Source organism: Cajanus cajan, chromosome 1 (genome assembly GCF_000230855.2).
Source record: "Cajanus cajan strain Asha chromosome 1, NIPB_CcT2T_4, whole genome shotgun sequence".
Taxonomy (NCBI): Eukaryota; Viridiplantae; Streptophyta; class Magnoliopsida; order Fabales; family Fabaceae; genus Cajanus; species Cajanus cajan.
Window position 1 is genome coordinate 82403316 of NC_138517.1, and position 27485 is coordinate 82430800.

The 27485-nt window shown below is 29.9% G+C and overlaps 2 protein-coding genes and 1 non-coding gene across 4 annotated transcripts; 1 reads left to right on the forward strand and 2 right to left on the reverse strand.

The window, feature by feature from the left end:
* Positions 1-763: 763 nt before the first annotated feature.
* TRNAF-GAA (transfer RNA phenylalanine (anticodon GAA)) lies at positions 764-836 on the forward strand. Its single transcript has one exon. It is a non-coding gene; the product is annotated as a tRNA-Phe (tRNA).
* A 1020-nt stretch (positions 837-1856) lies between these two features.
* Positions 1857-5017, reverse strand: LOC109803558 (glucan endo-1,3-beta-glucosidase 1). Of its 2 annotated transcripts, XM_020365182.3 has the most exons (3): positions 3385-5008; positions 2389-2416; positions 1857-2278 (listed from the first exon to the last, which is right to left on the reverse strand). In XM_020365182.3, exons 1-3 carry the CDS (start codon positions 4730-4732, stop codon positions 2107-2109), a joined length of 1548 nt encoding a protein of 515 aa, XP_020220771.2. In that variant the 5' UTR covers positions 4733-5008; the 3' UTR covers positions 1857-2106. The 2 variants fall into 2 exon arrangements, with proteins under 2 accessions (XP_020220771.2, XP_029128395.2); XM_029272562.2 differs by lacking the exon at positions 2389-2416 and having other exon boundaries at positions 2066-2278; positions 3385-5017.
* Positions 5018-9440: 4423 nt separating this feature from the next.
* Positions 9441-12389, reverse strand: LOC109803660 (5'-adenylylsulfate reductase 2, chloroplastic). The gene is made up of 5 exons (XM_020365335.3): positions 12234-12389; positions 11992-12147; positions 11749-11872; positions 10132-10927; positions 9441-10033 (listed from the first exon to the last, which is right to left on the reverse strand). The coding sequence occupies exons 1-5, from the start codon at positions 12316-12318 to the stop codon at positions 9803-9805; spliced, it is 1392 nt and encodes a 463-aa protein (XP_020220924.1). The 5' UTR covers positions 12319-12389; the 3' UTR covers positions 9441-9802.
* Between the last annotated feature and the right edge of the window lie 15096 nt (positions 12390-27485).

The following is a 27485-nucleotide window of genomic DNA, read 5'->3' on the forward strand; positions in this document are numbered from 1 at the left end:
GTCTCTATAACAACAGATCGAAAAGAAACAACGGGAAGAATAAAAGGGAACATGAAGAGACCATAAGTTTGTTCAGGCATAAAAGAAAAAGAGAATGCATTTGTTTCCCAAGAGAGATCAAACTCTCACGAAAGTTTAAGGAAACAAGAAAGGTAGTTTTCAATTTGTATCAAGTAAAAGATGCATAAAGGAAAAAAGAAAAAAGAAAGAAAAAAAAACTTGTTGTTTAACACCAAGAGGGTGAATGTTACCAAGTTACCATAGGTCGAGTGAAGAATCTATATGGGTTTTCACAGTTCTGGTACAAAGGAATGTAACTGCAAGAACAAGAGAAGAAAGAGCTTTGCGTAGTGTCATTGTGAGTACATTTTCTCCTTCCCACCAGCAACGAACTTGTTAAAATTAAAGACAATGTCGTTGATTATGAAAGTTAAGTTTCGATCTGTTGTTAAACAAAGATTTATTGCCAACTGATAAGAGAACTGTAACTACAAGGTCTCACTCTCATTATTCTTGTGTAACGAAACGACTAACGTGAGAGCAAAGAAAGTTGGAATGAGTGAGAGTTTGTAACAAAATCGGTACACACATATAGATAAAGGATATTTTGTCTCTAGCTCACTCAAATTCGTGTACTCCGTTGCTGAACCTAATAGAACTGCATCCAATTTTAAGCAGTTAATGTAGAAGTAATAAAGGTGATTTAAAGAAGGTATGTATAGCACATTGTTGATTATTCTAAATAGTTTCCAGAAGTCAACATGCGGGGATAGCTCAGTTGGGAGAGCGTCAGACTGAAGATCTGAAGGTCGCGTGTTCGATCCACGCTCACCGCATTTTAATTTTATTACACGCCTTTTACGTTGCCAATGCTCCGTAGATAAGCCCAGCCTTTTTAATGCTCATACATAAGCCAAGCCAAAAAACCACTGCCTATGCAAAATGGACCAACTTATAATTTTATTTGTTTTTTTAAATTGAAGACATCTTATTTAAGATAAAGTATTGAATAGATATTGGTATTTAGAATTGGGCTCGCATAAGTTCTATTTACTATTTAGCCCGACAAATTAAGTATGTTAGAACTTACAATTAACTAAAATGTTAATTTATTTAGTTTAGTTTGTTTAAATTGAGAGTTATATGGGTTGGGATCTATGAGTTGTTGAGTCATCTACCAAGCTAAATACTTTATATATATTAACTATTTTTTATATTTTATTGTTTAATATCCTTAAAGTGATATTGTTTTTACTTTTTAGTCACAAGTTATTTATTAAATTTTAGTTGAAGTATGGAATAATAATAATAATAATAATAAAGAACTTTTAGTTGGTGTATTTTTATTTCATAAACCTTAATTGACACTGTAAGAATAGAGTACAAAAATACATCTAAATTTTTTTTTAGGCATAATGATCACAGACACTATTTGACCAAATTCAAAAGCTGACAGTTTTTAATTTTTAATATATCTTAAAGATTTTGCTATTATAAATTTTTTCCATATTTTTCTGGATTTAGTCAATCAATAATTGCAGCCCCAGGCTATTCCCCCTCCCTCTCGCACTCAGCCTCAACTCTAAATTTACTTGGAAGCTGACTTGATTAGGATCTTTCTTCTTAGAAAATGTAAGGAGAAAGTGACGCAGTGAACAATAAGCAAAATTGAAAGAAAAAAAATGCCCTCCCCCAACTTAACGAGTCACGTTAATATTCCCGTTATATTGGCTAATAGATCTTTTCATGTGCAAGAGATATAAACAAAGACCCTAAACAAGCGGGGTTATTAAAATTTGTAAGCCCTCAGCCCTCTTTATGATCATTGTGCATATCTCTCTCCTCACACGACCATGTCATATAAAATATTCACTTGAGAATATTCATTTCTTTTATGTTCATATACTACAAATATAATTCAAGATACATATTTAATTACAAGAACCCCCCACGCCTCTCTTACTTTCTTGAAAGGAAGCACCTATCTTAAGCACTAAGTTTAGAACAGCAAGTCATCCAGAAATTCTTTGCTCTAAGAAATACAAAATAATCCTACATATCCTCCCCCGCCCCTCAAAAAATGAACTAAAAATAATTATTTGCACCTCACAAAAGGAATAACAACAAAACGGGGAAAGCAGCAACCAAGTAATTGTGCCAAATGATGTTGATTGCACTTATTTTGATGCTTCTAAAGGTTCTGAACCTTAAATTATCCCCTGCGTTGCTTGATTCAGTAGTGTTTACCACTTGCTTTGTCTTGTTGCTTAAATTCTTACTGCATCAACAGAAAGAGAACACACTTAAGTAAAGCAGTTGAATTTTGGGGGGTTAGATCCAGAAAACAGTGAAAAATAACTGGTCAACTAAGCAGACAAATTTTCTTACTTTCCAGGAAATATACATCTGCCGTGACCTGCAAATTATTCCCCACAAGAGTGGTAAAAAAGAAAAACGAATTAATCACAATTGTTACACTTAAACCTGGAGTAGGCAACAACGATAAAGACATACAAAATGGTAGAGCCTATTTGTTTTTTACCAAATGCAATGTCTACATATAAAGAAAGTATATTTGCATTGTATACTTGACATAATTGGGTTTTGGGTTAGCAAGCCGGAAAATTGTATACTGAAACAACAAGAAAGTGAATACTATAATCCAGAAACATGAAACAGAATCTCTGCAATTGTCAGGGTAAACAGCCAAACAGGCCTCAGACAGACCAGCATCCTATTAACACCCCGTTTGTTTCGACAATAGAGAACTAATTTTCTCACTTTCTAATGAAAAACACGTTTCAATGTAATTTGTTTCTAAACCTTTTCAAAATCCATTTTATCTAACTTGATCCCAATCCTAAACCAAACGACACAATCATTGCGGGTTCATGGTTCCCCTGTTCGACAATGAACTACAATCTCAAGTCCCCTCCTTTTAATTGAAAACTTTCACGTAAAAGTAGAGACAAGTCAAAGAGCATTTGCAATTGCATTACGTGGGGTACCACGCACAATTGCTTTTCATATCAGAAATCGTTGCCTCGCCACAGTCCCAATTCCCCCCTTTTCCAATCGTTAGTAGAAATCCTCATAATTCACAAGGCTTCTTTTCACCTTAGACCGCAGATTCTCCCCCAACATCATAAAACAATCTAACCAGGTAAAATAAGAAGGATTTTAAACCCGTAATAACCAGATGCTTCACTCTCAAGAATCCAACCAAATCTAATGTCATATACACAATACACTCAATAAAACCCCAGTAAGCAGTAGCAACCAACACATTATAACAACTAGGCGAGGCTATATAGATGACACAAGGTTATTCCTAACATAAACAAATTGAATAGAAAAAGACTAGAGATTTGAGTGAACACTTACTGGGGTCACTCGTTGTGATCATAGCCACCCCTTTGAAGTCACAAGACCCGGGAGACTTGCCCTGAGTCTGGTAATAGCTATCAAAAGCATAAGAAGCATGATTCCTAACATTATTAGGCTGATAACAAGTCTCCCCAGGTTGAATATCGGAACAATTAGCCCTGCCCACACCACACGCCCAATCCAACGCAGCCTGCAAAGTCTTAGAATCAACCCCATCAGCAGCAACACAATAAGTCTGGTTAGCATCATCACTAGCCAGAAAACCCCCAACCCCGGAAACACGAAGCAAGTAAGCCGGCGTGGCATTCCCATAAAACAAGCCCCAATTAGCCTCAGACAGCGGCGGGGACCTCAAATCCTCGTTGAAAAGCTCATATATATAAACAGAGGAAGTGGTTGCGGGGTGCAAAGGGGTGCCACTGCGATCGAAAACATGCTTAATGAGGTTAGAATTATAGGTGATAGCATTGGAAGGTGTGGCGTAGGGTTCCTTGGAGTCCCCCTTGGAAGGCCAGCCGGTTTCGGTGACGAGAACGAGGACGTCGGTGACGTTGAGGTTCTTCATGGAGAAGTAGGCGGCGTCGATCATGGCGTCGAGGAGGTTGGTGTAGTGGAGAAGAGTGTTGGGGTCGACCATGTGGTTGGAGGGAGAGAGGGGTTTGAAGAGGGAATTGTCGAGAGGGATGAGGTTTTTGTTTTGCATGAAGACGTAGTAAGGGTAGAGGTTGAGCATTAAGGGGGAATTGGTTTGGGAGAGGAAGCGGAGGAGAGGGAGGAGGAAGGGTTCTAGGGTTTGGTTGAAGAAGGATTGGGAGGGAGGGAAAGAGTTGAGGATTATGGAGAAGGAGTGAGGGGTGGAAACCACCACCTGCTTCTGGAGATTGGAGGCCACCAGGGCGCCGTGGAGAGACTCAATTGCGGGGAGGAGGAGGGGCGCCGAGGAGGGGACGCTGCTCAGGACCTCGTCGCCCACCGAGATGCCGGTGATGCGGGTGCCGGGGAGGCGGGCGGCCACGTTTTTGCGGATCCAGTTGGAGGCGGTGGCGTTGGAGGAGGCGATGGCCAGGAGCTGGTTGTTGGGGACGGAGATGGTCACCGAGATGCCGGTGCCGGAGAGGGCGCCGAGGAGGTCCGGGTTGGCGTCGTAGAGGCGGACGTGGGTTATCTTTTGGCGGTTCAGGAAGTTGACGAGGGCGGCTGGGGGGAGGAGGGTGGAGACGTCGGTGCCAATGTTGACGCCCACGAAGGGGGCGGAGGTGGTGGTGGCGGCGTGGTCAGTGAAGGCCAAGAGGAGGAGGAGGAGGAGTGAGAGTGAGAGGGAGAGGGTGAGATTTGAGGTTGTCATTGGAAATTCTAGTTCCAATTCCAATTCAGTTGTCGTTAGTCAACTTGCATTGTCATTGGGATTCACTTGAGATTCACCAGCCTCGTCGCTTTTCATCTTCCATCCTTCCATCACTTCCGGTGATCGCAAACGCAGACACAATTTTAAAGCCTTCTCTATCACTTGTTTAACAACTAATGCTTGTGTCTCTTTATGTTTGACTAGTTTTACTTTTTTATCACTTCGCTATTTCAATTTCTTTTTTCCCACTGGAACAGGTTATGTATTGTTTGTTGTGTTTAAATGTTTGAATAAAACAACCCATATATCAAGGATTTTTTTATATTAATTTACCCCCAAATATTTGAACAATAGATAAAAAAAAAACAAATTTAGTTTATTTATAAAGTTAATATTACCTTTGTGTCTATGTATCCAAAACTCTTCTTGTTTTAATTGTTTCTCCTATATAAATTTTTTTAATTTATATTTTATTAATTTTCTAAAACACCTATAATTGATTAAAAAGTATAAGATTATTAATCATAATGTAAAGATTAACAGAGTAAAATTTAATTTGTTTTTGGTGCTTCGGAAAATCTCCGTGTAATAAATCTTTCAAAAAGACGGAGCTCCCTCAGTTGTAATTCATTTTTAATGTTGTTAGAATTGATTGATTACGTTTTCATTTTTAGTATTTTAATGATATTTTTTTTATTACAATCATAAAAGAAATTGGTTTATAATTAACTGACCACACTCAAGAAGATTATTACAATCATAACTTAAAATATTTATCAACAATATATATTAAAAGCAAATAAGCAATTTCATATACAATAAAAAGAAATATGATCTTAAATCATTCATTTTTGCACAAAAATATATATAAATGAAGAATTAATAACAATATATATATATATAACATATCTGTGGGAGATATTTTGATGTCATTTTTTTATAAATAATTCATTATGAAATCAGTGGGAGAAAACAAAAACATTTCACTGGACTTGAACTTGGTGAAGGAATTTGACTTTCATGGTCGTAATTTAGGGAGAAGAGAAAAATAAAGAAAATGGTGGACGACAATGGCTTTTTACTTTCTTTTAACAAATTATGTTGTGAGTTGTGACACACTTAAAGATGATTCTTAAATTTCAACAGGACAGCCTGGCTTGTGCACAGAGACGTTGCTTTGCTTGTTCACCGATGCATCCAAAAAGCTTCTCATGCTTTGAACCTCTACCACGTTCTCAAAACAGATACAAAGTTGATAAAGAGATTTGAATATTACTATATGGTAATTGTATAATACACAATACTTAGCTAATTGAAAAACTTGTTCATACTATTTCTCCCTAAAGAAACCCAACTTTATGACTGAAAAGCATTTGAGCATTTACCAGTTGAACACCTCTCAGGTGTGTGCCTTTGAAAAAGTTCTCTAAAATATACATTTTCCCTTACTTTGGACTTTTAGGATATACATTCAAAATATGTTAATAAAAAACACAACTATGTTGATCACAATATTAGCTAGAACGATCATGAGGCTGATAATTAAGCATAGGATGGAAACACAAATTACCGTGGCACACCACATTATTGAATATCGGACTGTAGTAAGTTTCAAATCATCCTTTCAGTGTTTCACCATTGTCACATATTTGAATAGCCAATCATCGATTGCTTATTTGATCCCATAAAAGTAAACTTGGGTTACCAACTTTACCACCGTGTATTTGACATTTGGAAGCTTTTATATTTCAATGACAATAGCAATAATTAGCTAAAGAATAACAATCATTATGTTTGCTTAGATAACAGAGTTAAGAGCAATGAAAAGAAAGTGGTGGATATTGAAATGTACCAACTCATACCCACTAAGATACTCTCTTTTTTATAGATTGGAAAAGCGTGAGGAGAATGTTGAACCATCACAGATGAGGTTGTTCAACTGCAAACCGGCAAGTGTTCAAAATCCTATGATAAAGTTAAGGAAAAAAATAAAACTTTACCAGGAAAAGAGACAAAAAAAGACAGACCTTAAATTGACATAAATAATGATTATATATCAATTGAGTAAAAGGTTCTTGCAATGTTTTTGTTTGGACATCAATAAGCTGGTTAATGAAGAAATAGAATATTCTTTGAAAAGGGTTCAATAGTCCAGCCATCTGAAATGGGAATCCAAAGAAATGAAGGCGGGAAAGTAGTCTGCATTATGTAAATCACACAAACCAGAAGTAGCACTTTGTACTAGAGTAAATATTAATTTGGGTCCCATAACCCACGAGTAATGTTGGACAATGTAATAACTAATAATGTGCATAGTTTTATGTTCCCGGTAACTGGGCCAGCATTTGATAGATAGCTTCATTCTTGTCCCATGTCCATCATGTACATGCTTAATTCTACTTTCTCAATTTTCTATTATAAATTAAAAATATATATTTTTAAATATCAGTAAATTTTTATTATTTGAATTATAATTTATTTAATGATATCTCTTTAAAATATTTTTCTTTTAATGCATAATTTTTCAATGCAATACTCTTTTTTTTACATTTATAACAAGGATAAATTTTTTTAAAAATATTATAAAATTAGTAAAATTCAATACAGATAATTATTATTTTTTAATATGCATAAAATTAATTCTTTTTTTACTTAAAATAATAGATAATGGAGGGAGTGCATTTTTTTAAAAAATGGTAACCCGATGTATAACAGACTATCAAAGCACCAGTGCTATTAGAGCACCAATGTATCATTTAGTATTTTTTTTTTTTTCAATTCCTAACATGTAGAGTGAGATTCACCATAATCACACTTGATCTATTTCTCAAAAATAATGCTCGAGTCAGGTTTCGTTTTTCATAACATATGACTTTTTGAAGGACTAACTTAATCTTCTAACAAGGTTCTCTTCAAAAATTTAATTTAAAACCAATTTTTTAGTAAAACCTTTTAAATAGATTCACACATGTATAACTTCAACATGTTTTAATAATAATATATAAAAAAACTAATTACAATATAAGTCAACTTATTTGATTTATTAAAAACATTTTGAATCATCTAAATCTTAGAATTTATAAAATTTAGAAAGGTAACATGGAACTTTGACAATTTAAAAAAAATAATTAAAAAAATTAGAAAAATATAAAATGAGATTTGAAAGAAAACGTGGCACGTGTAATTTTAGCCATAATCGTTCCTCAAAATTGGCATTTTCTTTTTAAAAAAAAACCATTAACCTGTCTAAATTAATAAATAGGTGTAACTGTAAGTCAAATCAGGCCCAAAAGCAAGCCAAGTGATATGCATCTAGGAGATTAGTTGACTTACTTCCATTCTTAATTAATTATTTTTTAAATAATAAAAACATATAAAATCTTCTCTTTTTTTTACAAAAACATATAAAATGTTAAGATGTGGTACAATATTCCATAGAAAACGAATTAATTTAGTGGTGAAGAGTTAGCGTGGTATGCAAAGAAATCCTTTAAAGAATAAAACTTAACCAAATTTTAATGAAATAAGAGAAGGAATTTGAAGAAAAAGCAAAATCAAATTCAATCGAATTAATGCAAATTGAATTGAACTAAGAAAAATCTAAATCCAAAGTGAATAATGTGGATTCACTTTATTGGTTTGGACAATTTATTTTCCATTTCTAAACTTATAATAAGTAATTAATGCAAATAAATTTAAGATCATAAAATACGGTAAGTCGTTTTGTAGAATTACATCTCATTTTAATTATCATTTCTTATCATTTATTAATGATTTATAAATTATTTCCTCATTATTTTTATAAAAAATAAATTTTCTTTCCTCTATGTTTTACTACCAGTGTGGGTTATCCGTGCTATGAATTAAATTTATAATTCACAATTTTTTGTATTATTATGGTAAATTTATTTGTCAATTTTTTTTATAAACATGTGTCACTATATATGTTTAAACATATATATATATATTAGTAAATATAATTATATATTACATGTTTTATATCATTTTATTTATATAAAAGCCTAATTTAAAAATATCATTATAAATATTTTGTGAATTGATCCCAATTTACTTTCATATTTATCCTTTCAACACCAACAAAGTCTTTGGTAATTGTTTATTTTTTGTGATTTATAAAAAAATATTTAAAAAAAGTTTAAAAAAAAAAGGAATTACAAGTTTGGTGAAGCCAGCTAAATGTAAGATTTTTTTTTAATTCTGAAATTATTAATAATTTTTACATTTTACATCATTTTCATGAGGGAAAAAAGGTATTTTTCTTTTCAAAAATAATAACTTATCTTAATTGCGTTCTCTTTCAAAACGGTTGTGTTTTTGTATTTTAGTATTTTGCTCCCTTTATCTTACAGTCTTACATGTACGGTAAGAACTTGAAATTATTTATTTATGAATTTACATTAATTGTAATTATAATTTTAAATATTTCTTTAAAACTAATTTTAAAAGTTAACCTGAACTAAAATAACATTAGTATCCCTTTTCAGAAATAAAAAATATCAGTAACGAGTAATTCATTCAATCGAACGAGTCTTGTATGTGAAATATATCTCACTAACTTGGGATATCTGAAATAATATTTGCACTAATACTCAATAGACATGCCATAACATGCTCGGAGCAGAGCAAGAAAATAAGAAAGCAGTGATCAAATCCAAATTGGTTTTGGATCCAGTTGGCTAAAACAATATAAGAACATAAGCCCAGCTTTCACAGTCTATTATTATTCGGCATTCATTCTAGGAAATTTGGCAAATCTATAAAACTGATTCTTATAGTGAAGAAACAACATAATTCAACCATAAATCTACCCTCTAAGAAAACAGAAAATCAAATTCCCCCTCACAAAATGAGTACTACAATAACCATAAGAATTATACTTGTGAGGAAAGCGTATCTAAGACTATACAGGATACTAGATGAGAATCTTCGTTTTGCTATCAAAACTGTCATTCCCATTTTCAGTTAATCGCCAAAATCTGTGAAGAAATTTTATTGCCGGTATTGCACGTATTGTACGACGGAACATTGAGCACGATACTCAATTGACCATCACCTTAATACATTCACGAATGCCATCAAAGAATCAACATCTCTCTTTTCCGAAGGGTACTTAATTGGTCGAGAAGAGTGTTTGGGGAAGAGAAGTATTGTGGGGAAGCTTCCCAACCCCAGTTCAGTCTTTGCATACTCTTTCTGTTCTCCATCCGCTCTGAATTTTGCAACCTTCACTCCTGACCCTGCTAACTTCTCCGCCAAATCAACATATGATTCCTCCATAGCCTGTTAGAATCCAAACCAAACATCTTGTTAGAGAATGAAAATTTTCAAACCATACGAACCTTAAGTGACATAACCTTAACAGTATATTGTTGTTTTACCTGACAGAAGCGGCACCATGGTGCATAGAGCACAACCAGCCAGGGTTCTTTTCGGCTCTCCAGGTTTGCCAAATTCTCAATTCCAGTCCTGCTCAAGCTGATCACATTCTGGGAGTTGAAAATGTCAGTGACAACGGCAGAGCCATTTCCATTTCCATTAACCGTGGCAGCATCTTCCTGTTTTAAATTACCCTTGTGAAGACCACACTCCTTAGCTTTGGCATCCTCCCACCACCACCTCCCTTCTCTTTCATGTTGTCCAGGTAAAACCGGCCTTGTGCACGGCTCACATCCGATTGAAACGTATCCTTGGGAATGCAATGAATTCACAGGCACATCCATTGTCCTAAGGAAGTTCCATATGTCTAGACCGTTAACATTCGCAACCGGGTTCCACTTCACCAGGCTGCCAATTCCACCATCCATTCCTTCAAAAACAGGATCAACCTGTACAACAGGGATTTCAGACCTAGTACCAGGAGACTGGTCCTTTCTCTGTCCAGTGATCCATGCCCTGAGACCCTTAAGAGCTCTCCTCAATGGCCTCACCTTCCTTACCCTGCAGCACTCTTGGTGCCCATCCTCGTAAAACGAGAAGAGCCCCTTGGTTCTTACTAATGCTTGAACCTCAATCGAATCAGGGAACATGTACTCAATGTGAATTCCATAATGCTTCTCAACCTCGTTAAAAAATTTGTATGTTTCTGGATTCAATCTCCCAGTGTCCAAGCTGAAAACTCTGTAGGGACGACCCGTTAAATGGGCATACTCAATTAAAGCAACATCTTCAGCACCACTGCAAAGAAAAAACTACTCATTAAAACCCAAATCCAGATATCTAGCACTTACTAACAGATACCCACTACAGGCATAGAAATGTGGCACAACATTTACACAAAGATACTTTGCAACAACTTGCGAGCGACAAAACTCAAGTACCAACCTTTCAAACACAATTAACAACTAAACGTATTTATGAAAAATACCCACATGCAGAACAAATGAGTCACACAACATAATACAAAAGGAACAAAACTTAATTGTCGGCTACATTTCAATTTAATGGATCTTTTAGATAACAATAGATCTATTTTACTTATGTCCTGTCTTCATATCGATTCTGCAAATTGCATGTTGGTTTTGTTTTTCCAATGAGTAACACATGAAAACATTTAACAATTTATTTAAAAAAAATACATTTTCCAATAGAACAATTCTTAATCCTCTTTTATATCATTATCCTATTAATCTTCCTACTTGCTTCGTAATCGTAATATTTTCACATATTTTTATCAAGTTAAAAGTATTTATTTTTCATTTAATACTTTATTTATAAAATATTAGAAAGGCATGCAATAATATATATATCGCTACTCTCTCCAATAGCAAGTTAGAAATCATGTCTCATGTTTGCCTACGTTACCCTCTACTAGAAGCTATGAACGTGACATTAGTTATGGGAAACTCCTGCGGTACATTTAAAATTTTCACCTCACCAATAATCTGGACAATAAGACAAAGCTTGTTGGAATAAATAATTCACGAGAAATACTCATATGCTCAAGCAAATCCAATCCGACACAAACAAAAAATCAAAACGTAAAACTAAGAATCTACCTGAAGGCAATAGCGATGTCGCTCCCAAATTTCTCCAGGGCCTTATCCATTATTTCAAGAGGAGAAGCATTTTCAAGACCTTTCGCTAATTGCTCATAATCTTCCTCAGCATTCTCAGCCACCTCTGCAAATCACACACCACAACATCAGAACACGCTCGATTTACCCCCATTTAGAAGGGATGAAAAAAAAAAGCTTTAACAGAGAAAGATACATGAAACCAAGGGAATGTATTAGACGTACCAGGAGCAACGATAGTTGCTGCAAAAGGAACGATAGAATCGTGGCGTTGAGGCTCGGCGTTGAGTGGCGTCACCGAGGAGCGTCGCTGAGTTAAATTAACAACACCAGACGAAACATGGGACCTCTCCGAAAACCTAAACGAAGCGATTTGCGGAGCTGAAAAGAGAAACAGAGAGGAATGTTAATAAAAAGCGAGAAATTGAGATGTTAATTGAAATGAGGAAAGGGGATTAGCGTAGCACCATTTGCGTCGGAGGAAGATCCTGGACGCGAGAAGAAGGAAGTGGATGCTGAAGAGGAAGAAGTGGTAGTAACGGCGAGAGCCATTGGAAGGAATCTAATTCTAATCTAAGCGTAGAATGTGTTGGTTTTCCTCAGGAAGAAGGAGGAGAATGAAGGTTTCATTATAAAGGGAAGTGGGATTGAACCTGGACGCTATTCAAGCTCCCTTCGTTATGCTTACGTGGCGATCACCTATTGGGTCAATGGAAACCCGTGGCGCGTGCCTTCTGTGCGGTCGCGCGGCCAACTTAGACTCGCGTGTCTCTTTTAGGCTTTCCTTGTCTTCCCCGATTCTTCTTCTTTTACTTTTTACTACTTCTATATTCTTATATTTTCTATTACATTCTCTCTGCATTTTTTTTTTAGTTATAACAATAAAAAAAAATACTCGATTATATAAGAAATTCATTCAATAAATATGAAATTAATCAAATTCTATAAATTTTAATTGATAAAAATATGTTGGAAAAAAAGTGTTCTTAACGTTTACCATATTATAAATAAGTTTGTTATCTCTTTAATTTTTTAAAATAATACACAAATATATAAAAATATCATTTAAAATATTATCTTAATTGAATAAAGAATATTTTAGAGATTATATTATTAAATAAAATTTTAAAAAAATTTAATTTATTTATATCTAAATTCACAATTTATGAAGAAAAAAAATGGCTTATATTTTACTATAAGTGGAGTATGTGATTAGGATTATCTTTTTATTAATAATAATTTACGCGCACTATTTAATTAATTAAGTTAAACTCCTTATTAGTTATTATTAATTTTTTAAAGAAATTAGCAATATATAATTAGTCTAACAAAATCTATGTTGTCTTTTGATGTTTATTAATTAATATGTTATTATCTTTTGATCTTTTTAAAGAAAATGTAATTTTTTTTATCATCTTTATTCATTTATATGTTATCTTTTGATCTTTATTAATTAATATGTATGTCTTGATATGTTATTTTTTTATCTTTATCAATTAATTAATATTTTAATTCATCTAACATATAAACTAAATATTTATTATATATTGTTAAAATTTATAATAAATTATGTATATAAATAAATATTATATATGAATATATATGTATATTTTAGTCTTTTAAATTTAAAATAAATTTATTTTTAGTCCTTTAAATTTAAAATTATACTTTTAGTTCATGTAAATTTTTAAAATTTTGTTTTAGTCTTCAAGTCTTTTATAACATATTTAAAAGTAATAGATTGAAATAATTATAAAATATCAATTGTATTTAATATTTTTTTTTACTAACAGTGGTATTGTTGGATAAATTTTATGCGGTGAAATTTGACAAATTTCTTAATTAAATTTGAGTAAAAAAATTAAAATAAGATTTTTAAAAATTACAGAAAATTATATATGAATATTAGTTTTAAATTTAAATGATTAAAAATAAATTTACTTTTTAAAGAATAAAAACATATCTAAGCTTAAAATTTAAATAAATAAATATTTTTAACATTTAAATTATATTTTATATTTATGATAAATAAAATCAAGTTATATGTTAAGTTAGAAAAATTTCTAAGGGGAGTGTATTGGTTTAGGATTTCGTAGGATTTTAAAAGACTTTTTTTGAGTAAAAAAGTCCATTGGTATTCAATCAGGATTTTTTGTCACTTAAAAACAATCCAGTGGTATTCAATCTGGATTTTCAAGATTTTTTAAAGAGTCCATTAAAATCCACTGGTATTCATTTGAGATTTTTTACAACTTAAAAATAATCTATTGGTATTCAAAAATATAAGGATTTTAAAGGATTGTTGTGTGAGAGGGATTTTGAAGGACTTTCTAGTATTATCTATAAATATCAGATTCATAAAACAATTCCATCCAAACTCAACGGATTTTGAAGGATTGTTTGAAGTGATTTTTCTATTGTTCATTGCTCATACATAATATTGTAGTACTGTTCTCATCTCATTCTCCTATTTTATGAAACTCTGATATGTAAATGATAGTGTCATTGACTTGCTCTATTTTTCTGTTCGTTCTCTTTAATTGATTTGCTTTATTTTATTCTATGTAGTTGAATTTGTATCTTTATATAACAAAAAAAATGCTTGAAATTTCAAGTTTTAAGTGATAATTTTTTTATAACACACGTCAAGAAAAGAAAAAGGTGAAAGATGAAATTGATATCATAATCTCTAAATATATATATATATATATATATATATATATATATATATATAAGATGAATTTGTTAGGGTTTCTGTGAGTAGAATGAGATGAAAATGGATCTTAGTTGGGGGAAGAACCCTCTCAGCATAAAAACTGCGAACTCTCTCATTCCCTTGAATTTGTTACTCTTATCCCTCCTTTTATGACTCAACAATTATTTTATTTTTTTTACTATGAATTTTTCTTTTTATTTTTATATTGTAAAATTAAGATTTTTTTTATATTTTTAAAAAAGAAAATTAACATAAGACATTGTAGTATCTAATTTTTTAGGGTTTAGGATTTATGCCTTCATTAGCTTATTTTTTTAAAAATAAAATATTGTTAAAATATTTGTTAGAATAATTTACATTTATAAATATCGTTAAAAATTATCATATAATATATAACTAAAATTAATATATATATATATATATATAGATATATTCTCTATATCTAAATACTTCCGTTTATATAAAAAGATTATATATCTAAATATTTTCTCAGTATCGAATATACTAATTTTTTTTATATAAAAAATTATCTTTTGTTTCTATATTTTTGTTTTTATATTTTTTTTATAATGATTGAGATATTTGATTCATTTGGATAGCCAATATATATTCGATCTTGTATAATTGGTGTGCTTCTAAAAATAATAATATAATTTTATTGATTTTGTCTCTTATCCATAATTATTTATATAACTAGTTTTCAACATATATTGTTTTAGTAATTCAAATGGGAGATTCACATGGAAATAATAAAGAAAAAGGAAAAGAGAAAGAAAACTATGAAGCTTGGACCAAGGAGGATTCCAATGAATTGTTACAATTGATAGTGGATGCTATAAAAAGATGATAGAATATTATGGAGAATTATTATTATTATTTATCTAGACATTGTTGTTTTTTTAATTATTTTTATCTTTGACTCTTTTTAAATTTGAATGTATGAATTTTTTTTTAAATCTTATCAAATGTCAAAACTCCATAAAATCCCACAAAATCCATTAAAATCTTGATTTAAAAGTCTTATAGAATCCATTAAAATTCTGATTTTAAATCTTGTAGAATCCTGCAAAATCTTAAAAGTCATGAAAATTCTGCAAAGTCTTTTAAAATTGGCAGGATTTTTTTTACTAAAAAAGTCCTTTAAAATCCTAATCCAATACACCCCCCTAAAAATATTCTCATCAAAGAAAAGTTCATAAAACCACTTTTGTACAAAATAATTGTTCATGTTTAACATATAGGAGTTGATATGTTATCTTTGAATCTTTATTATGCACATGAACCACAAATAACATATTATGCTAGCTTGAGGTTGATTTAGATGGGTTTGAATTTTGAAATTAAACTTGGTATATTTTTAAGATGAGTTTGAGCTATGTTCTAGGTTGTCTAACTGACTCAATCTAGATTAATAATTTTTTCATGAATATAGTTTACACAATGTCTTAAAATTGACTAATCTTAGAGCCGTCAAAATGAGTTGTGGCTTGTGGGCCAACCCGGCCCACCTTGAAAATGGGTTGGTCCGAGCCAAAAAAATTGAAGTTTTATAATAAATGGGTATATCTAAACCCAGCCCTCCTGGGCTGAACCCGTGGTGGGTCGGACATCCCACCAGCCCACCAATTTTTTTTGCAATGGAAATTTGATTATGATTTATAGTTAATTTTGTATGATGAGATATTAAAAAAAAAATATTTTGAACTTTTATCATGATTTGTATTTAATTTTGTATGATGAGTTATGACTTATGACTATTATTGATGCTAATTTTATGACTATTATGTTAATTTATAATTAATTTAAAATTTTGAATTTCGTTGATATATTTTTTTTAATTTTTGGTGGGTGGTGAGCTGACTTGTATGACCCACCAACCCGTGGTGAGCTGGACCGGGCCAGAAAAATTTTGAGAAAATTAAAAATGGATCAAGTTAGGTAGGCCCATTTTTAAAATAGGTCAAGGTAAGTTGGTCCATATGGACCAGACTAACCTATTTTGACAGCTCTAACTAATCTATGTTTGCAAGACATAACTTCCAATGACCAAAGACTATTTTAACAAATGTGGGAATCAAACTTGATATTAACATTTTTATAACTTAATATTATATTTATAATAAAATTATTTATTTTAAAACATATTGTAAAATATAATTAATGTAAGTTTTGCACTTCTTTTATCTTACGATTAAACTATACATAATTAAAAATAATACAGTGTAACAAAATTGGATTGACTCAACTTTATTCTCATTTTTTTTTAGACTTTGGTTGATCGGGGTTGGGTTTATGTTTTAAAAAACAATCTAGCAAAAACAAGGACCAAATTTAAACAAAGACAAATCACTTAACTCATGATAAACCTTATTTCCTAGCATAATACTTTAAATCTATTTTGAATTAAAAAAAAAAGGTATTCCTCGTAGATCCTTAAATATTAAACATGAAGTTATTATCTTGCATAATAATATTTTTAAGATTTTTTTTCGACAAAAATGTTTGTAGAAATTTCTTTAACTTTTTATCAAATTCAATTTTTATTTATTAAAAATATTTATGAATCAAATATCCATATTTTAAAATAAAAAATTATGTTACAATATAAACTATTTATCATAAATCTAAATATAATTTATATATTTAAAAAATATCAGTTTATAAAATTTTTAAATATTATTTATGTATCAAAATTTAATATTTGTTTTTATATATAATTTATTATAAACCTTAGTTATATATAATAAGTATGTATGTGCATTGTATGGATTAAAATATTAGTAGATAAGTTTGAAAATAAATAGATAAATTAAAATTCTAAGAAAACGTTAATTGCTTTACTTAATTAAAAAAGAAAACATCTCTCAAAAAAATTAAAAAGAAAATAATTTGTGAAAAATCATTAAAAATAAGATAAAAACGCCTTTTGGAAATCTTTTTAACCGCACCTTATTGATATATATATATATATATATATATATATATATATATATATATTGTCAACCTCTGTTATTCTTTTTGTTTTATTCCCCTCTTTTGCCAGTATTTGTATTGGGTGCTCTATCTGGTTTTATTCCAATTTGGTTCTAATTCTCCAAACTTCAAAACTCGTCAGCATGTGCCCATTGGGTCTCAATTTTGTATGTTCTCCTATGAGATTAAACGTTGCTCTAATTCATCCATCCCTCACCACTTGTCCCTTTTCATTATTTTTTAATCACGGATATTTTTTTGTGTTCGTTACTTTTTGAAGAAAAAAAAAAGTTTATGTGATTATCACTTGAGCATAGTGGATTCAACCAAGCCACTGGTTAGCTAGGGAAAAGATGCTATAATCAATTTTCAATGCCAGGCTGCGGTACAAAGGGGGCAATAATGAAGTTGCAAAATTACGGGTGATGGTCATTTCACAATCCAGCACAGAATCCATCATCCAAACATGCCATTTTTTTTTATTTTTTTTTTCATCCTAGAGTATCCACCGCCGATAGCGGTGACTAATCTTCTCGTTAGGTTGGAGGCACCTCAAAGGATGAGATAAGCTAATCCCAAGATTTAACAGTATACACAAGACAGGATTCGAACCCCTGACCTTATTTAAGCGTGGATCAACTCCTACCACTGTACCACACGCTTGGGATTGGTTCTCCTCTTTATTTATTTAAGTGATGTATACATTACACTGCTAGTGTAATGTTGTATTTTCACAAATCATCCTCCTATTTTATAAATAAATGTTTGATGTCTTACAAATTTAAAACACGTTCAATATAAAATAATAGTGTAAAACAATGATTTAAAATTATTTGCACAGGTAAAAAGGTGCAATGATATTTACTAAAACAACTAAAAAATAGTCTCCAATTAAAGAAGACCTCACTTAGAGTGAATGATTGACTGAAGATTGGAGAAGTCGGTAGTACTTTAAGAGTAGGTCTAAAATAAATTTAAACGAGTCTTAAACTTTTTTGTCTGTTTCCTCTTCAGATCAAGAGCTTCAGACGGTGGATTTTTACTCTATAAGGTGTATCTTTTGCATAACTGGACACCTTAACTTAATGTAAGAAATACACAAAAGAGAAATAGTGTTTAACTTATTTTAATTTTTTTATCATTCAAGTGTTTTGTGTGTAAATATAAGTCATACTAAAAGTGTGGAATATTGAAAAAGAGAGACACTAATGGAAAGTATAAACAAGTGGATGTGAGTGCAGAATAGGAGGACCATTCAAATCCTAACCCTTGGAGATCCGAAAGGATTTATTTGGTTAGAATTATGCGATGGGAGGTAGAGTCCCCACCCAACTCAACTCAAGCCCACAGCCACCACTGATTTATTTATTTATTGACAAAAAGACGATTGCAAAGGCGAATTCCATGTTGTTTTCCACTTTTCTGAATAGTAAAAGAATAAGTTGCATGGGTCAATACCAAGATTGATTTTAAAAAAGCGGTTTCCATTTGTTTATTTGTCAATCATGCAATAATACTTCCAACTCCCACCCTCCAGCTTCGTATCTTGTTGGAATCTTAAAAAAAGAAAAAGGAAAATAGATACCTATTATATCAGTTTTATAAACTTATTTTAAATTAATATAACATTTTTATATAAATATATTTAAAATCAGTTTCACAAATTTGTTCAAACTGGTGACAAGAGGACCACTAGTATGTGGTGTTTCGAGACAAATTGACACAACCTTGCTTTTTCACATTAAAACACTTCAACACTTAAAGTCACTCCTCATATTTTATATACCTTAAATAAAATAATAATTGTAAGTCTTTATTTTTTATAATTATATTATTGACATAAAATTTACTATCCGTTTCATTGAGAATTAACTTTTATTAGAGAATTTGATTAGTTACCTCAATAACTTATGCAAGAAGATAGAGTTCTTTACAACTTAAACTAACAATTTGTTAATATGAATTTTTATATATAAATATTTTTAAATATAAATATTTATCACATAAAATTAGACGCATGATTTAATAAAAAAAATAACATATTTTATTACATTAAATAAATAATATAATGAATTAACAAATCTAAAAAAATATATTATATTTTTTATTTATTTTATTTTTATACTAACGGGTCAGGTGGGTGTGGGTTTCAATATCCCTCATATCATATACTCATTCTCATCATCATATTTGGAAGGTATAAAATTTGTGTCTTACCCTCATCTCCATCATGTATCAAATATATCTATATTTGCTCAAAAATTAAATAATTAAAAAAAAACAAGAATTCCAATGTAGAGTATAAGTTAAAAGAAATATATATTTAATTTTATTTGGCATAAATTTAAATTAGAGTAAGAATTACATAAATTTCAAGTAAATTCTAAAAAAATATTTTTCTAAAAATTTAAAAACAAATATGAATGCAAGGTGAGTAAGTATATACACATCCTCATCCCCATATCTGATTTAATAAATTGAGCATTACTAATACGCGCACTCATACTCAATTAAATCGGGTGATCCAACATAGTAAAAAATATATTTTCTTTTACTATATTGGATCACCCGATTTGAAATGAAGTGTTGTATATAAATATTAATGAGGAACACAAGAAAAGGAAAGTTGTTATTAATAAAGTTTTGTTACAAAGTATGTAATGTCATATACAAGTGGTTATGTATATCATGACAAAATCAATTTACATGTAAAATGATTTACTAAATTCTAAAAAATATATTTATCTATAAATTTAAAAGCAAGTATGAATGCAAGGCGAGTAAGTATATACACATCCTCGTCCCCATATCTGATTTAATAAATTGAGCATTACTCATACCTGTACTCGTACTCAATCAAATTGGGTGATCCAACACAGCAAAAGAAAATATTTTCTTTTAATATATTGGATCACTCGATTTGAAATGAAGTGTTGTATATAAATATTAATGAGGAACACAAGAAAAGGAAAGTTGTTGTTATTAATAAAGTTTTATTACAAAGCAAGTAATGTCATATACAATTGGTTATGTATATCATGACAAAATCAATTTACATATGACCATGTCAATTTATAACTTGCATTGTCCAACTCTCCAACTGACCAAGCTGGCCAGTTTGAGACTCTTCAAGCTCTTAATGCTTGAACTTGGAGGTCTATGTATCCTCCAAATTTTCAGTTGACCGCATTGATTGAGTAAAGACTTTTTATACCATTAACGATTAAGCATAATGTCACATATCCTCCAACTTCCATCCGATCGAGCAGGCAAAATTCAGGGTCACACACGGGTTTCTTAGCGAGTTGGTTTTCTAAAACTAATTAAAGTAGTAATTTTCATTATTTTTGCACATATTTAATTATGATTATAAATGTGATTTATATGCTCATTATATGAAATAAAATCAAGGCATATTTCAAGGGATTGATATTGAAGAAAAAAAATTGTATCCTTAATATGACATCGATATGTATATATATATATATATATATATATATATAAAGGGAAAAAAGGGCTTTATAAAAAGTAAGTTACACTTATCGAATATTATAGGTTAGGACGACGACTAAATCCTCTTAGAGTTTGTATCACTAGAGATTCTCCAACTACTATCCTTTTATCGAAACATAACAGGTGAAATCAATATGAATTTGCTTGAGATGACCTAATTATGGGTAAGTCGAATTTTGTTTTTACTATGCTTAGATTTATCTAGTGTCAACATTCAACACCATTATCTAACAGGTTTAGATCATAAGTGCCTCTAGAAATAATTATTTTATAATATCCATGTATTACAATTTTTTTTTATAAAATATATTTGAAATGGTTATATATGTTAAATATTTTGTAATTAGCAAAAATTATATTCATGAAATTTCAATTTGAAATCAATGAATTGGCATTAGATTAAATTAGTACCACTTTTCGTTCTTATTATAGAATTTAAATTTTAAAATTGGTTTAACTATTTTTATAAGATTTAATTTATTATGTCTCAAATATTACTTTTTTACAAAAATGTTTTTATTAAATATATTTATTGAGTTTAATAAGCAAGTGAAGTTTATGACAAACTTCGGACCAACAACTCTTTGAGTGTGATAATTGGGCCGAGCCTGCTAAGCGTAGCTGACACATTGTTCTGTTTGTTATGATAGATCCCATTTTAAGAACCTTGGCCTATCAACTTCTGAAAACCGTGTTGGGCCAACCTTGTTTTTGCTTAGATTCATGATATATACACCTCCTTTTTTTTTTTTTTTTATAAGTACACCTGCTTTTAAAAAAATTATTATTATTTTTCTTTTAAAATTATTTTTGTATTTTTGTATTTTTTATTTTTTAATTTTACATCCACAATATTTAATTTAATACTTTTTTTTCACACATTTTTTTTTTTTTTCAATTTTTACATGCACCCCTTTACCTTTCTTTCACCTCACTTATTTTGGTAGCATGTGAAAATTAAAAGAAAAAAAGTGTGTGAGAAAGAAGAAGAAAGTAGTAAATTAAAAGTTAAAAGTGTAAAATTAGAAAATTAAAAAAAAACTACAATATTTTATAATTTTTTTAAAAATAATAAAGGAGGTGTACTTATAAATAAAAAAAAAGAAAAAAAAGGAGGTGTGCTGTATTCCTTTTTGTCTAGTTTGGGCTTTGCTGTTTCCGTGCTACATCAAGCAGGCTCTTCTGGACCAAAATCACAAAATAGTGATGATTACACTTTGGAGCTCAGCCAAAGTCCAAAGAGCTTCGACCCATTGCGTTGCGTCGTGTCATGCTTCATGTACGTGATTTAGAGCGCTAAATTCAAAGTTATCTCTCTATCTGCATTTCATTTTAACGTACCTTTTTCATGGACTCAGGAATCAGGATATGGACTACGAATTGTCACACCCTTTGATTGTGATGCCCAAAATAAAAACATAAAAATACTTTTTATATATTGGATAAATTATATTTTGGTAGCAGTATTTTTAAATAGTTTAATTTCAAATTCTAATTTTTAAAAAAATATTTAATGTTGTCCTTTAAAAAAAAGACATTTGAACGCTGACTTTTTTTTTTTTATGAGAAGACAATATTTAACATTTTTTTAAAATTAGATAATCAAATCAATTCATTGAAATCAAATTGAAGATTCTAAAAATAGTGGAAATAAATTGAATAATAATATCTAACTTTTTTTTAGATAAATTTGATTTTTTTTATCAAACAATTCCTTCTTCATTTTGTAATTTTTTTTTAATTTTAAATACCCAATTTGTTATTTATTTATGATCTTATTAAGGTAATTAACTTTTTTTTTGATAAATTATTTTCAATTTTAAATTTTGATTTAAAATTTGGATTGGATCACCTAGTTCAATTAGTCTCATACATTGGTCCATTAACCTAATTTTTTATATTATAACTAGCAGGTCAACCAATCTAAAACTACTAAAAAAACTAAAAATAATAAATATATAATTAATATTTATTTATTTATTATTTTAATTCAATATAAAATAATTTTTAGGCATGAATAAAATATTTTAAAGAGAAATAAAATAATTATTTTAATATGTTTTGACTTATAAACATGATCAATGTACTATTTTAAAAATGACAATCGAGAATTAATATACTCTTATATTAAAATAATATTTGACCAACACAAATTTTATTATTAAAATATTCAATTTGGTCTCATTTATTTTAAAATGTTTAGTTTGGCCATCGAGTTTTAAAGAAAAAATAATTTTCTTTCATCTAATTTTATTAACACAATTACTGTTAATTTGGACAAAATAACAATAATTAATATTTTTTTAAAAATTTAGAGAATCATATAGAACCATTTTAAAATAGTGAGAATAAATTAAATCGTAAAAATAAACTTAGAAAAAAAATAATTTATCCTTGTAAATTTTGCTTTGAATGTTGAAAACCAACGGGAGGTGAATTGGTTCCCTGAATTCAACAACAGAAAACTATAAAATTAAAAAAGAATAATGAAAGAAGAAGTACTATGAATATATAAAATAATAGAGGATAGTGAGAGAGAGAATTTGTGCGAACAGTTTATTCTGATTCAACGTTTAACGGATGTTTAGTTCTCAAGCAATTGCTTGAAAATTTCTTCATTTCACTTAAATTTAATCTGACAAACTTTCCTTTCCCTTAATCAAAGTAATGTACAGTGTGTTTTTTTCTTCCCCTAAATGCACCACAAAAATGGAGGGTGATAAGCAAGGTGAAATTTTATTCTTAATTTTATCATAGCAATTTACTCAATGACGGCACATTTTTCATGCTTAATCGATAACATACATGTCCTACTACAGTTCTTGCCTTCTTGGGCATGTAGAAACTCTGTTAGAGTTAGATACATAATTATGGTATTATTGGATATACTCAATAAATGGGGTGAAGTGCAGAGGTCTCAAGCTATTCCATTTATTACTTTTGTATATGACATTATCCTTGTAGGAGAGAGGAATCATCCCCACAACTTTATATTACTGTTGTTAGAACAAATTACATAGAATTTTTATGAGATTTCGCCTACACATACCTTATTTATTCATTTTTTTTTTAAATAAGAAAGCATTGTAATTTTATGAGAGTGGCTTTAGCTCAGTCTTCCCTTGTGAGCCTGCCAGCATGTCTAATGCAAATGTTTCTCCTTCTTCGGTGTGTGTACTGAAATAGAAAAATTATGTATGCAATGTCAATTTTTTTTTTTTTTTACTTTTTGAAAAATTAAATACGTTTACCTTAATGATAAGGGTGATCAACGAAAATAGGCTTTTTGACCATAGTGGGACTGTTTCAAAACTATTTTACGCAAATGGGGCTGTTTTGTAACTAATTACACCTTTGGGACTGTTTACAACGGTGTCGCTATGGCCCATAGCGACACCCATGACACGTAACATTTTTTATTTTTGGTTTAGGTTGGGCTGGAATGAGCCACATCAGTGTCGCTATAGGCTGGGCCAGCACCATTGATGGACTAACAAAAACAATGTAATCCATAACGACACTGTGTAAGAAAAAAATAAAAAATAAAAACGAAAATAATAGAAATGTTAACTAAAAATAATAAACTGAGTTATTTATTATATATTTATAAAAATAAAATTAAGTTTTTAAAAAATGTAATTTTAAATTAAATTATATGAATTTTTTTAAAAAGGCGCTATGGCTCATAGCGACTTGGTGTCGCTATGGGTCATAACGACTTGGTGTCGCTATAGGCTATAGCGCCAAACATTTTGTATTATGAATTTAATTTAATTTAAATCTATATATATATAAATCTTTTCTGTAATTTCTTTATTTTATATATTTTTTTTTCCTTTATAAGTATTTAAATATTTATGAAAGTGGCGCTATGGCCATAGCGCCACTTGTACAAATTCGTTTTTTTTTAAACTATTTACTTATATTTTAAAAAAAATTATATTAAAAATGTGACGTTGTAGGCTATAGCGACTTCATTGAAGCCGTTTTGTGTCGCTATAGACTGTAGCGACTTTATAAATATGGCTTTCATGGTTTTCTTGGAGTTCAAAAATTCCATGTGTCACTGGTGTCGCAATAGCCCATAGCGACACCGTTAAAAACTACTCCAAAGATGTACATTGTTTAAAAACAGTCCCATTTACATAAATAACTTGATAAAGTGCCCCACTATATTCAATCAGCCACGAAAATATGTTATCACAACTATAAATTAATTTTTAATTATCAGTTTTTGAAACTTTGTGTAGATTATGTCCCATAAGAAAAGAAGAAAAAGTTGGCCTGGGCTTTGAAATATGAGGATGGAAATTTTTGCTGTACGAAAAGTGGTTGTGGGCCTGAGTGCTTTGTTTAAATATAAATAAATGCGGTAACATGGACTATTGGCTCTACCAAAGACTACGCCTTTCACCTGGCTTAAGCCCCACAAGATTTCGTTCTATAGAATGATTTTGTAATTTTATTTGTTGGGATGATTGTCCATTTTTATAAACAAGAAGAAATAGAATTTCATGTTTCTCAAGTTTACATCAAATTGACCGACACTAGTGGTTCCATATAATCACTTGTATTCTCTAATTAAATATTCCAGTTAAATTCTCGTGACAAAGTAATCATTGAAAATATATTTTATAGGATGATTTAGTAGAAGAAATTAGTTAAATATCAAATAAAAGTGTGGGATGTCTCTTGATTAATAAAAAAAAAAGTTACATACTATGAGTTCAATAATACTCAATATTCATGTATTAGCTATCGATTCATAGATTGTCCATCTAAAAAATTATTCTACTAATATTATATCAAAATGATTCTCAAATAATTCAGTCTTTCGGGTAGAACGAATAAAATGAATCAAGTTTATCGAGATAATTCTAACTTGATCAACAAAACAATCATAGGATTTGAACTTTAAATTCCAAGTTCAAATCAAATGTAGATCTTTAAAATTTAGTCTAATAAATTCTGTCAATTTTTATTTTGGATCAGATTAAACTGATCAGATTAGGAACCATATGCATTTTTATTTAATTTTGTCAAGTGACTAATAAAATTTAATGAGTATTTAATAAAACTGATATTTTAATCTATGAAATATACAAACATGTTTATTATATAATTAAATTTTATAATAAATTGTATATATAAATTATATTTTTTTTTACTAATATATAAATTATATTTAAAAAATTTATGAATAGATATTATTAAATATATAAATTATATATATATATATATATATATGATTCATAATAAATAATTTAGATCATATTACAAAATTATTTTTATTTATTGATAATTTATTTTGAAATGTCATGCTCAATGTTAATTCTCTAGAGACACATCTAATTCTCAAGCTAAGTGTAAAAAATCATGCTTAACCTTGATCTTTTAGAGACATTTTCTAATTTTCACACTCAGTGTAAAAACTCATACTTAGTCTCCAAAATCAAGAAACTTCTACATCAATGAAAAACATATTAACAACTATGAACACCGCTAAAATTTCAAAATCCTCTCTACTTATACAATAATCCATGCATACAACCTTGAAATCTTCCAATTATAACAACATGCAACATAGAAATCAAAGGAAAAAAAAACATATCTCAACAACAACTTAAGGAAGTCATCAACTTCTTAAATTTTCATCAAAAATACCAAAATCCCAATTTCAACATGCAACCTGTTTTAAATCAATCACCACAACTACAAATGTCAGAGATTCTATAAACATTAAGTTCACAATTCATTCAACAGCTCAACATTTCAACTTTTCTTACCCTGACTTCGAGCCAAACCGAGAAGGAAAAGAGAAAAAGAAGAAACAGGTTCCAAGCTCCAACAACACGAGCTTCACACCTACACCATATAATTCTCAACTCCAAATTGCTCTGAATCACCACTAGCTACAAAACCCTATCTCTAAAGCCCCCAAAAATCTAAGAAAAGAAGGAAATAGAATCTCCAAGGTGGAAAAAAGAAATTAAGCTCCAAAAATTAAAAAAATATTCAACCTCTAGAATTGTGACTCTATGACTAATTGGAACCTAAGAGGAGAAATAAAAATATTTCAGCACCTTTTCATCACACCTCAAGTCCTTCAATATAAATCAAGTCAATAAGAAACGTGGCTTAACAAGTATAATGTTACAATTAATAAGGATCATTCCTTGTTAGTAAGATACACCACAAGTACTCCATATTGGAGATGCTCTAAGACTCAACTTATAACAATTTATTGTTCATTTATATAAAACTTAATGCATATTATCTCGTATATTAATTATTTTTAAATTAAAATATCCTTCTTAATTAAAATATGTTATCTTAATTTGGTAAAACATATTAATTATAAACTCTTTAAAAAAATATACACTCTAAATTGTTAAGAGAAAGGTGAGTATCATTCAAGAGAGAAAAATAATGGATGACATATACTTTAATTGGTTAAAACATATATGAATATTAATTAAGAAATAAGAGTAATATGTAAGTAATTTTTTTAAAAAAA

Excerpts from the sequence above, each read along its gene's own strand:
- LOC109803558 (XM_020365182.3), bottom strand. The coding sequence starts at position 4,732 with ATGACAACCTCAAATCTCACCCTCTCCCTCTCACTCTCACTCCTCCTC. Across the intron at positions 2,417-3,384 it reads GATCACAACGAGTGACCCCA|GTCACGGCAGATGTATATTT; the intron begins GTAAGTGTTCAC and ends AATAATTTGCAG. Across the intron at positions 2,279-2,388 it reads AGATGTATATTTCCTGGAAA|TAAGAATTTAAGCAACAAGA; the intron begins GTAAGAAAATTT and ends CTGTTGATGCAG.
- LOC109803660 (XM_020365335.3), bottom strand. The coding sequence starts at position 12,318 with ATGGCTCTCGCCGTTACTACCACTTCTTCCTCTTCAGCATCCACTTCC. Across the intron at positions 11,873-11,991 it reads AGCAACTATCGTTGCTCCTG|AGGTGGCTGAGAATGCTGAG; the intron begins GTACGTCTAATA and ends TGTGATTTGCAG. Across the intron at positions 10,928-11,748 it reads GACATCGCTATTGCCTTCAG|TGGTGCTGAAGATGTTGCTT; the intron begins GTAGATTCTTAG and ends TTTTCTTTGCAG.